The sequence below is a fragment of the Calliphora vicina genome, chromosome 5 (assembly GCF_958450345.1).
Source record: "Calliphora vicina chromosome 5, idCalVici1.1, whole genome shotgun sequence".
NCBI classification, from domain to species: Eukaryota; Metazoa; Arthropoda; class Insecta; order Diptera; family Calliphoridae; genus Calliphora; species Calliphora vicina.
The window spans coordinates 69,116,415-69,129,492 of NC_088784.1; the positions used below are offsets into that span (position 1 = coordinate 69,116,415).

At 31.8% G+C, this 13,078-nt stretch overlaps 1 protein-coding gene across 1 annotated transcript; it reads left to right on the forward strand.

The window, feature by feature from the left end:
- Nucleotides 1–2,854: 2,854 nt before the first annotated feature.
- LOC135961346 (uncharacterized) lies at nt 2,855–4,251 on the forward strand. Its single transcript, XM_065512843.1, has 2 exons — nt 2,855–3,193; nt 3,256–4,251. The coding sequence occupies exons 1-2, from the start codon at nt 2,855–2,857 to the stop codon at nt 4,249–4,251; spliced, it is 1,335 nt and encodes a 444-aa protein (XP_065368915.1).
- The last annotated feature ends 8,827 nt before the right edge of the window (nt 4,252–13,078 follow it).

Below are 13,078 nucleotides of genomic sequence, written 5' to 3' on the forward strand. Positions count from 1 at the left end.
TTTATTATTAGTAAGTAGTATAGAAAACTGAGCTGGAACATGATGAACTGTTTACCCACCTTCTAATCTTCTAATATTGCACATGGAAGAGCTTCTGTTGAATTAAGTATTATTTCTTTACATTTAGCAGGCATTTCATCAATTTTGGGAGCTTTAAATTTTATTACAACAGTTATTAATATACGATCAACAGGAATTACTTTCGGTCGAATACCATTATTTGTTTGATCAGTAGTACCGATACCTGCACGGTTTTCCAGGCAGAGATCTATGCCATCATAAAGCCGCGAGAAGAATCCGGGAACTGAATCTCGAAAATTCGACTATACATATACCTACTTGAACAGCCTTGCATAAATCAATGCTCTTAACTCCAACGTTATTAGATCCAAATGTCTTCTCAATCGTATCCACAACTGACACAACATCATGTCGAGTTGATATGGCTTCCAGAACATGAGGGCATCCAGGGGAAATGAAGTATCTAATGAATGCGCAACAATGTGGTTACAGTAAACAAATATATGTTTGTGACAACCATTTGTGTGATGAAGATCTTACCATATTATGTTGCTCTCGGCTTATCGATATCATAATCTGAGAACAACATATTATGATAGAATTATTCATCATAAATATGGTTGTCACAAACATGTAATTGTTTACTGTAACCATATATATGGTTGATACAATCATGTGAATCGTAAATTACCTAATTTTATCATATTATGGTTACCACATATAAATAGTTACTGTGACTATAATATTGCTAAAAACCTTGTAACAATATTGAAATGGTTACAGTAAACATGCTCAACTATATTTTTTCTCTGCGTGTGGGCACTGTACATTGGACACATGTCGGAACATATGGGTTACCCACGTTATAGCTATTGTAGAAGTTGTTTGGATGAAGAGGAGGAGGAATCGGTACAATCCACAGGACATAGAACGAAACATAGCCAACGAAATTAGGGAGCGAAACTATTCTCCCTTTATGTATGAATTTTCAGCATAGGGGAAAAGTATTTCTAAGGGTACCACAATGGGTCACAAGCCATCCGAGTGTACTCGCTAACTTGCAAGCTACTCTTCTGTCTAAGACCTAACTCAGTTGTCAGAAATCTCAGTCTCAGAAACCTGGTGAGAATGTTTTGGTAGTAAAACTATGTCAAAACAAAAACAACACTCGTGTGTGTGATTATTTTGAGTAATTTTTTAGTTTTTTTCTAGTTTCCGCTCTATGCTTTTCTATGATCGAAAGCTCTAGAATTCGAATATTCTAGTTGAAGATCGTAAAAGATCTAGATGGTAATGCAGTGTATATAAATTGGCAGTGAGAACACAAAACAGACAGTCTAATTTGAAGCACCGTTAGTAAAGACATCAAATGCATTACCATCGTCTACTTGGACATTATAAAGAGTGTGTATTTTTTGCGAATTTATAAACGTGTACAAAAACATTGAGTGACTATTTAAACTTTTGTTGTTGTACATTTGAATAAATAAAGAGTTGTTACAATTTTAAACTTCTAAACTGCTTTTATTTGGAATCAAAATTATCAGGTTTATTTAAAGGGAATATAACACAATTTTTAAAAGGTAAAAAGGTAACAATATTGAATTAATGTTGTATATTTTTGGTACATTTTCAATTTGAAATATCCAAAAATAAATTTCCTCATGGAGCTTTCGAAAGTATCAGAAAATCAAGATTATAAAAAGTGCAATTTTTTTAGATTTTATGAAATTGTATTCCTATCAAAAGGTAATTTTCTCCTCTAATCAAAAATTTGTATACATATATATCGTCATGCATATTGAACTGATTTATAAGGGAAAGATATAAACAATCAAACAAGAGTATAGATGATAATTTTTTAAATTTAACATAAGTAGAAAACAAATAGTTAAAAAGTTCACAGCATATCTCTGTTTACTAGATATTACATTGTATTTGGTAGCATTTCATTAAAGCTATAGCTGAAACCTGCCACTTATGTCGGTTATATTATGAACCGTTTTTAACAATATCCATTTGTCGATTTAACGTTTATTGATATTAAAATTGTGGTAATTAACATTTATTACAAACAAATTAATAAACGTTGCACTATTATGTGAATTTGATAAAACATTAAAATATTTTTTACTGAAATTCTTGCAAATGTTAAAACATATTGACCAGAGTTAACTAAACATTCAGTTGTGAAAGTCTTCATTAAAAAAAAGTTAAACCACAATGAAATATATTTATTTAATCGTGTGTATAATTGTACTTGTGCCCTTTATTGAAAACCTACGAATTTTGAAAAATAATAAAGACTTCAAGATGACTGGATTTATAAAAGTGGCCATGGACATGACGAAACGATATATAAGTCCGAAAACCAATACCTTGATTATTATGGAAAAGTGTGCATTCGTTTGCAAGCAGCATAAGGTCTATCATACAACACTTTTGCATTATTTCCTGAGTAATCTAAATGATACATTGGGCATACAATTATTATTTGCACAATCGGAATATCGTCCCTGGGATTATAATTTATTTATTGTGGACTCCTGGTTGGCATTTGAGTTGAGTTCATTCTGTTCATCTGCTACATCGAACTTTCAGAGACATTAATTTTTTATTTTTCCTTTATAATAGATCGCTGCGCATTATAATTCCCGCTACAAAACATGAACGTGATTTCTATTTTTTTATTTTATTTACCTGGAACTCTGATTTCCTATTAATTCGCAATCTCATTCAAATTTTCCAATTGTGTCTGCATTTCAATGTGAATAATGTGGTTGTTATGGCCAAAGCCAGGCTGGGTGACTTTATCGGTTTCTACACATATAAAATGTTTAATTCGGATCATTGTAATTCGGAAATAACGGTACAAGAGATTAATCGTTTTCAGAATGGGCAACTTAAAAATGATTTTCTATTTCCCAAACTATTGACAAACTTCTTTGGTTGTCCGCTTACGGTATCGGCACAGATTTATGAGCCTCTGCTAACATTTGAGGGAGATATAAAAAATGAAACTCATTTAGTGGACATGCAACGCTTGGGCGGAATAGAAGGTGAAATCCTAAAGCTGGTAGCAGAGGCATTAAATTTTAAAATTCACATGCGTTTCAGCGAAGAGTTAAGTGAGATTAATTTACGGTCAAATTCAACGGGTTGCTTCAAAGATGTAAGCTTGTCTTAAAATCGACTTCAACAATTGTAAAGTTTTTTCTTCTTGATTCATTTCAGTTAGAGCAAGAGATTGCTCTAATAGCTATTGGAGGTTTAAGTTCAAATCTAGTAAACAACAGCAAATTTACCAAATCATTTGTGTACCACACCACACCCTATAAGTTTGCGGTTCGCAGCAATATATTTTTTGGACCAATTAAACAGTTAATAAATCCCCTAAACAAAACAACATGGATCATTTTGTTAATATTCCTGGCCATCTTGATTACTTTAATACAAGTCATTGTGCATTTGAAAACTTCGAAAATACGAAGTTTTATATTTGGCGTTGGGAACAAACACCCTGCTTTCAATTTGATTACAACATTTTTGGGTTATTCGCTGACAAATCGAGCTTTACCCCAACGAAATTTTGCTCGTTTTCTGCTAGTGTCCTGGTTGTTTATGGTATTGGCAATTCGTAATGGCTATCAGGGGAAAATGTTTGACAGTCTCCGACTAGCAAAACGTATGCCTGTGCCTAAAACTATTACGGAACTCATTGCTAAGGACTATACTCTATTGAACCCTGTCTATACAAGTTTCTATCCAAGGAATAAAACATCGATTTACTGCAATTCCACGTCACTACTGCAACAAATACAATCAAGTGAACAGCTCTTAGCGGCAGCTACCATTTTGGAATCCTTGGCTCACTACAATTTCCAGAATAGTAATAGCAGTTCTTTGAGTCCTGTCGACGAAACTATTTACTCATATCAGTGTGTCATGTACTTTAATAAATATTCAGTTTTGCGTGAAAGTTTCGAACGCAATTTGAAATTATTCACCAATTCTGGCATAACCTCACACATTGCAAAGAAACATTCTCGCGTTTATTACCAGGACAAGAGTACCAGCTCCCAGGATATAGGAGTTATTACATCCAGGAACTTAAGAGGATTATACTATATATATAGTATAATGTGTCAAATATCCATATTAATATTTATATTGGAACTATTGACCAAGAAATCGGAGAATTTGAAAAGGTTAATGGATTGGTTAAATTAAAAATAGAATTACTTTTTACTTGGTACATATAAAAGGTAAAATTGCCTTTTAAAAATGGATTGTAATATTATGCACTTATAATTATTACTCTCAATGTTTTTCTGCACTCAGATTATGAAAATTTTTTAAAAATAAATAAATTTTGCTTTAAAATGCTTTTCTTTAAAAAGTCGAACTTTTCAAATGATCAAACTTTATAAGATTTTAAATCTAGGAGCTGAAAAAATCGTTTCTGAACAGAGCATAATATAACAAAGTAATAGAGCAAAAGTGGTGTAAGTTACCTCTAAATAAATAGTGTGGGGTTACATCACTATATAATATCTATCTAACTATATATTTAGAAAAAGTATTCACGAATTTATTCAAAATTAAGTGAATTCGCTTATTTTCAGAAAATTGTAGATGCGTACAAGCGTGTACTTTGAGTGTTTTTATACCCTACACCACCATAGTGGGGAGGGTATTATGCGTTTGTGCAGATGTGTGTAATGCCCAAAAATATTGGTCTAACACCCTTAAAGTATACCGATCGACTTAGAATCACTTTCTGAGTCGATGTCCGTCCGTCTGGCTGGTTGTCCATGTAAACCTTGTGCGCAGAGAACAGGTCGCAATTTTAAAGATATTTCTATAAAATTTGGTACATATAATTTTTTCGGCCCAAGGACGAAGTCTATTGAAACTGGCTGAAATCGGTCCATTATTTCACCTAGCCCCCATACAAATGTCCTCCCGAAATTGGACTTTATCGGTCATAAATGTTTAATTTATGTTAGTATCTACACAAATTTCGCTCCAAATAAGTTTCATATATACAAAATTCATGTCACCAAATTTTGTTACGATCGGTCCATAATTAGTCATAGTTCCCATATAGACCCGCTTCCGAAAATCACTTTAACACGATTAAATCACATAAAAATGTTGGTATTACACAAAATTCAACATAAATAACTTTCATATAGACATAAATCACACGACCTAATTGTATGGTGATCGGTCCATAATTGGTCATAGCACCCATATAAGGCCCACTTCCGAAAATCACTCATGAATATAAATTATTGATATTTTAAAAGAAAAATATTTTTACTCATTTACTTGGTGTAGGGTATTATATGGTCGGGCTTGACCGACCATACTTTCTTACTTGTTTTTAATACATTTCATGTGTGATATGAAACAAAACAATTTGTGTCTTGCAACGTAAGTGTACCTTACATTTTGATTTTGGACGACCTGTGTGGGATAATCTACACCTTCCTTTTGCTCACAATTCAACCCAATGACCGGCTTGATAAAGACGCGAGGATTTTGGAGGTTCTGATACGTATAAAAAGTTTGAAATGTTAGATGGTGCTGGAGACGATGGTGACGGTGAATCTGATAGCATGCTTGAAGGGATTGCCGATGGGCGACCTCTTTTGCGTTGGTTTATTGGCGTAATATCAGATGCGTGTAGTAGCTCGTTTGCTATCTTCAATTGAAAATTCAACAATGACATATGTTTCGTTTTTCTGTCTTGATCGATGTTTATTCATATACTTCTTTTGTTTACGACATCTGCGTTTGCATTCTGAAACTGGATTTTCAGATAGCACTGATCAACTATTGATTCAATTACTCTCTCCAAATTATAATTTTTCTTCTTCTTCACCTTCTGTATCATCAGAATTTTCCAATCGAAAAAAAGGGTTAATTTTAATTTTTATGCTGTTATTATAAATACTAGACTTCATGTTATATTTTTCTTAAGTTTCATCAAAATCGGCCCAAAAATATATAACAGTTTGCTATTTTTCCATGAGAAATTCCATATATTGAAAAATTTGACTTTTCACCTTCACGATTTAAGGGTTGACGTTTTCCATCTTTAGTAAAACTTTCAGACTATATTTAAAATTACATGGACTATAATATTCTGAATAGCTTTTACTTAAAAATCATAACAGTAAGGAAATTGGGCTCATTCGCCAAAATATGGCCAACAAATTAGTTTTTCTCGAAAATCGCAAAATTTATATCGCAGGAATGGAAAAACTGTAGGATGTATTGACATAATTTTTTCACATTTTTATTTCCTATTATGTTGTAAATAAATTCCCATGTGATGATCAAAAAATTCTGAAATTTGTTTAACAAAATTTTTAAAAATTTTAAATTGGAGTTTTGAAACTGCCGTTAAAAAAAATATTTTATTTGATTATACCTACGAATACGTTAACTGTATCTTATGAAGATAAAAACTCATATACATGTAAATATGTATATATTTTAAGTAAAAATAAGCTCTTATTTTAATATTTCTCAAAATATGATAATTTTGTTCCTACATTTCTTGTTCTAGTGGCCTGAGACACGTTAATGGCCTGGCGATTTTTTAATAACTTTAATATTTTTTAACCAATTTTTGTGTTTTATGTCTTATTAGAACGACAATTACGTACACTAATCGATTCTTTTAAATTAAATTGGAAAAGTAATTATTTAATGGCAATTTTTTTATAAAAACTGAAAAAATTTAATTTTTTTCCTCTTGTAAATGCACCACAAAACTAAATCGCAAGTCGGCACGGGTTGCAATCATGATAGAAAGACAAAATTTCATATTTAACTATAGTTTTATATATATAAAAAAATTAGAGGGTATGCGTTCCGAAATTCCAAAAAAAAAAATTTTTGGGACACTCTTTTAGCCATATTCCAGAAAAAGATTTCATACTAATTAGAATTTAATGTCACTTTTTCTTCAGATCTATTCTAAGTTGACCAAAATATTTCTATTCTATTTTTGTTGTTCTCTCTGTCGCTCCGGGTCCCATGTAACGTTGCCATGTGTTCACGAAATATTGTAATTAAATACTAATAATGACAAATAACCAGCATTGTTTAATTATAATCAGATGAAAATTTAATTACATTAACGCTGTATTGTTATTTACTTAATGCGTATTAATTACATTTAATATTGAAGAACATAATTAATAATAAACAGTATATCGCTTTGGCTCATCAAATATTACATTACATACATATATTTGTAATATAGCGATTTAAAACAATCAATAACCAATCCACTATAGGTTTAATGACTACTGTTTCTGTGCAAAATTAAAAAGACTACAAAATCATGGTATTCAAACCAAAACCTTAAAGAATTTCGAAAGTAAGAATAATTCTATTAAAAAATGGAATTTAACCCACTAACGACCAAATATTAACCCATTTACAATTATTAATGCAAACTTAATACATTAATTTATTTTAATTATACTAAAACTTTTAGTAATTGCTTAAATCAAATTCATTTTGTAAATTGAAATCAAAAAGGTCCTCTTCGATTTCATTAATTTCATTGTCTTCGTGGCTAAAGTGAAATTCTTCCATGGGTTCACTGCAACATAACAGTTGAATTACTTCTGGTAGAAGTGTGAAACGTTTCCGGTTTTGTAAGCGCCTATCTAAAAAAGATGTGGAAATTAATGGATCTGAGGTACAGCTTAATATTAATATTAATTCGGAGCTTAAAAATATGTCTTCTCCGCTGCCATTACAGCGTCTTTTTGCATCCCAACAATTTTTCAGCAATATGAAGTAAAATAGATTGCGAAGAAACTTTGGCAGGAGTCTCATTTGCTTTTAAAATTTCAATAATTTATATTCGTGAGTGATTTTCGGAAGTGGGTTATATGGGAGCAATGACCAATTATGGACCGATCGTCATGAAATTAGGTCGTGTGATTATTTTCTTTATGAGAGTTAAATTTTCTGTTGAATTTTATGTGTATATCAAAATGTTTAAGAGATTTATGCACGTTAAAGTTATTTTCGGAAGCGGGTATTATATGGGAGCTATGACTAATGAAGGACCGATCATCATAAAATTAGCTGACATGAATTCCGTATATATAAAATTTATTTGGAGCAAAATTTGTATAGATACCTATATAAATTAAACATTTATGACCGATAAAGTCCAATTACGGAAGGAAATTTGTATGGGGGCTAGGTGGTATAATGGACCGATTTTACCCAATTTATATAGGCTTCGTCCTTGGGCCGAACAAATTATATGTACCATATTAAGGTGGGTGTTAGACCAATATTCTTGGACATTACAAACATCTGCACAAACGCATTATGCCCTCCCCACTATGGTGTTGTAGGGTATAACAAATTTATTGCTTTCGTTATATGCTTCTCCACTTCATCTGAAAATATGTTTACTTCAATTTTGTCCACTACATGTTTGAAAACGGCATACAATTTTTCCGTTAAGCCAAATTTCAAACAATAACCTAAAAAAGATAGTATTATTCGAAAACGGCTAAAAATGGCTATTATATGTAAATGAAAATTGGTTTATAACATTTCAATATATTAATTTCTGATTTCATTTAATCTGCAGAACTTTGCCGAAATTTTAAAAGCTTCCACGAAGTTACATTTTGAAAACAAATGCAGCACTTTTAAGGTTATGTTAAAAAAGTGGATTTATTTCATGCAAGTTAAACAATTTATCACACTTTTCAACAAAAAACATTACTTACGTACTTAGTTTATTGTTCTCCATTTTTACTTTCTTGTTTATAACTCGTGAAATTATTTAAACATGCAATTGAAAATTTGAAATCAATACAGGCTTTTCAACAAAATTTATTAAGTAATTACGATGCAATGTCTTTAACTACGTGTTGTCAAATGGAATTTAATATTTACCAAAAACGAAAAGCCGACTTAGTTAATTTAGAGTATTGGTTACAAAATGGCATTAAAAAAAGTGCAATATTTGCTTTTGAAAAATTGGACTTTAGCACAGTTTTGGTAGCCGTTTAACCTATAGTGCAATGGTACAATGTAATAGGGAGGAAATAAAAATATTTGACAAGGCATATAATATAAGACATGTATTTATGTAGATATATGTATGTGTTTTTCGAAAGTGGTCCTTCTATGAGAGCTATAACCAATTATGGGCCTATATAACCAATACTTAATAAAGATATTTGTAAGAAATTTATGCGTATTTAAGAGATTTTCGAAAGTGGTCTTTGTGTAGGGCCTATGGTCAAATATGGAAATTTTGTTGCTCAAATTTGTATGGATACTTATATTCTATGGATATTTATGAACCATAGAGCGATATTCCTGGTTGACATTTGTATGCAGTTTGGGAGAAATCATGGACCGACTTTTACCATTTTTAAAAGAACTTATAATTTTATCACAGGAACATTGTTAGTAAAATATCTTGGTATTATCTGCAATATATTTACACAAAATAACAAAAATATCAAAAGAAAAATATTTTTTGGAGGTTGTCTCACATTTTGACTGATTTTGCCAATTTTCGATACTAGACTTTTCTGAATAACAAAGACTATTTGAGATAGATTTCACCCCCTTCTTAGAATTCTATAAGGACCTATATTACATATACTTTTTATTATTTTTCGTTGTGGATATAAAAATAACAATATAACGTTCTTATTGGTAGTGATGAACATATGAAAGTCCTGTTAATATAACCCCAAGGTATTTAACATCATTGGTGAACTTATTATTTGAGCCACTCAGAACCTGGTAAATGATACAATAATATTCTATTGTGGATTGACAGTCCCCTTTCCCTCTTCAAATAAGAGTTTAAATCCACAAAAAATTGCAGGCTTTCCGATATAGTCTTCCCAACCAGTCACAGATACATATGTTCAGAGTCCATAAGAGAGTCGATAATATACCAACTGGTAGACAGCATTTTTAAAAGGGCTATCAAAACATCCGGTATGAAAGCATTCCAGTTAGCTCAGTACTCGGACTATTTGGTACCAAAAGTTAAAGCCAATGCAGGTTTAAAAACATACAAGACAGGAACTCTGCTAAAAATGTAGAGCTCGAAATTGAAGGTCAAATGTTATAAAAAATATACCTGCTGCATTACGGATGACGAAACGCAACTTCCGGGTAAATATTTTTATGTTGCTGATGCTCGACGAAATGTTGTGAAAAAGTTTAGGACCCAAAAACAGAAAATATTCTTGATATGGTAAGCAATATCCAGTTGTGGCAAAATAAGCCAAATATTTGTTACAAAGGGTATCAACTTCCATTCATAAGACTTCTTAATGTGTCCACTTATTTTTGGCCTGATTTGGTAAGCAAGGTCTTGGGACGTACAAGAACAATAATGTAGTATTTGTACGAAGAGAGAAAAATCCTCCAAACTGCCTAAGGCCAGTGGAGAGCTATTGGGCTCTTGTTAAAAGATAATTGAAGAAAACAAAAATGTGTCCAAAAGTGTGGGAGATTTTAAACGAAGATGGACTACCTGTTCGAACAAAGTGACAGATAGCACTAAAAGAACCTTAATGGTTTCCGGAAAAGATCCATAAATTCTATAAAAACTATATTTTTTTGTAAGTTGTAGTAATAATTACAATCAAATAAAAAAACTGTAGGTTTAGTGGTTTCTTGTTTATTAATATTTGTGTATGTTAAGATTTTTTCGATCTCACTCCTTATTTTCATCATTATTTTGAGGAATCACGAGCTGAGACTGACTGTCTCGTAAGACTTTTTTTAAGTTGTTCAGACTTGCCATCAGCCTTTGAAATAAAGACCACGTTAACGACATGAAAATTCGACTTGAAAATTCCCAAGAGTAGGGTGACAATACTGTCACACCCTTAGTGCAGAAAGCAGGGATAAATACCATCCGGTCCAAGCGATTGAAATGGGCTAAATTTAGATATCGGCCATTTCACCCACTTCCTGCCTTTCAATCTCCAATTACTGTTGGTCAATAAAGGCAATCGATTTGGTGTTCTATTCAAAGAAATTGAACTCGGAAAGTGAGTATCTCGGAAAAGTTTGCATATCTCCCCAAGAGATCAATGCTAAAGTTCTAAGATTATTTTCTATGAAACATCCATTTTAGTTATTGAGTAGCGATAGTCGTTATTTACATTTCCAAAACTCTTGTGTATGATGCCGACAATGCATGCTCAACCATGATAAACTAAAACATTATTAATCAGATAAGATTTTGTTGTTAAAACTAATTGTTTGCATATAATTAATTAAATGAGCATTAATAAATATAAGCACTCAACTCTTACGCCAAATCTAGAGCAGTACATTTAATTAAAGTTTTAATTTCAAAGTGAACGGTTACTAAGGAGCGAAAAATAAAAAAAAATGAAAATCAAATACTATTTAATAGTTGTGCTGGCTTTAAAGTTGCTATCAACTGCCAAAACTAAAATTCCAATTGATAAATTCAATTCAAATGAAAATTTTGTTGAGTACGGCAAATTAGCTGTGTACATGACCAACCGATTCATAAGTCCGAAAACAAATACGCTCGTCATCACTGAGATGTGTCAAGTTATTTGCAGTAGGCAGCAAAACTATCAGACTGTACTATTAAATTATATTCTTGAAGGTTTAAGGTATCATTTTGCAGTACAATTGTTTTTGGGTCATTACAATGATCGACTGTGGGATTATCATATATTTATAGTAGATTCTCATGTGTCGTATGAGTAAGTGCCAATCTTTTAAATGTATCGTAGGACATTATATCTCAGTTAATAGAATTTCTCTTCACGTTTCTGTCCACTCAATAGAACACTACGCTACACTTTACCCAGCACCCAAAAGGAACGTTTTTTCAACTTTTTCATTTTGCTGACCTGGAGCAATAGCAATGAACTGGAACGCCAGGAGACCCTGTATCAAATATTTAAAATATCTTTGGATTATAACGTTAGGAACGTGGTTGTAATGAGCAAAGCCTTCAATGGAAATCACATCAGTTTCTACACTTATGAACAGTTCCATAAAGTTTATTGCTGGGATAACATAATAGTACGCGAAATTAATCGTTATGAGAATGGAACTCTAAAACATCAATTTCTATTTCCCGATAATATTAATGATTATAACGGTTGTTTGTTAAATGTATCGGCTCATAAAATGCAGCCACTTTTAGCTTTTGATGGCGATGTAAACAATGAAACGCATTTGATGGATAGCAGTCGTCTGAGTGGTATTGAGGGCGACATTTTGAAAGTAGCTGCCAAAGCTTTAAATTTTAAAATTCGTTTACGTTTTTCCAAGGAAAGGAATGAAATTAAAACTTATAGAAATTCAATGGGATGTTTCGGTGATGTAAGTATGAGTCAACAAATAATTGAGGGAAAGGAACTGCACTAGTCCCATATTTTACTAATGCGGAATAGGAATCGGTTCTAGTTCGAACACTTTATATGTTACTGAATTCTGACTTTAACATGTGGAGGAAATTCATACATTCTAGACATTCTGCTATAGGTCGCCGAATTAATATTGGTATGCAATATTTTATTGTAACTAGATGAAAACTGATTTAAATTTTTTCCAATTTTTTAAAACATACTAATAAACTCTTAATATTTTAACACATTTAGACAAGTTTAATGTAAACCTATTAATTCAAATTTACTTGCATATTTTCCATAAATTTTTCTTTTAGCTGGATCATAAACGAGCCCAACTAGCCATTGGTGCTTTCAGCTCTAGTCTATCGAATAACGAAAAATACAGCATGTCATACGTTTATCACACTACTCCATTGGTGTTTGTGGTTCGTAGTGGTTTATCTTTCGGTCCTATCAAGCAACTAATCAATCCTTTATGTCCCTCTACCTGGATATTTTTACTAATTTTCTTCCTAGTCTCATTTATTTTTACTAAAATCGTGGAGACAAAACCCAAAGTGCGCGATTTCATATTCGGATCTATGAATAAAAAACCGATATGTTCAATGTTTGTCATTTTCTTG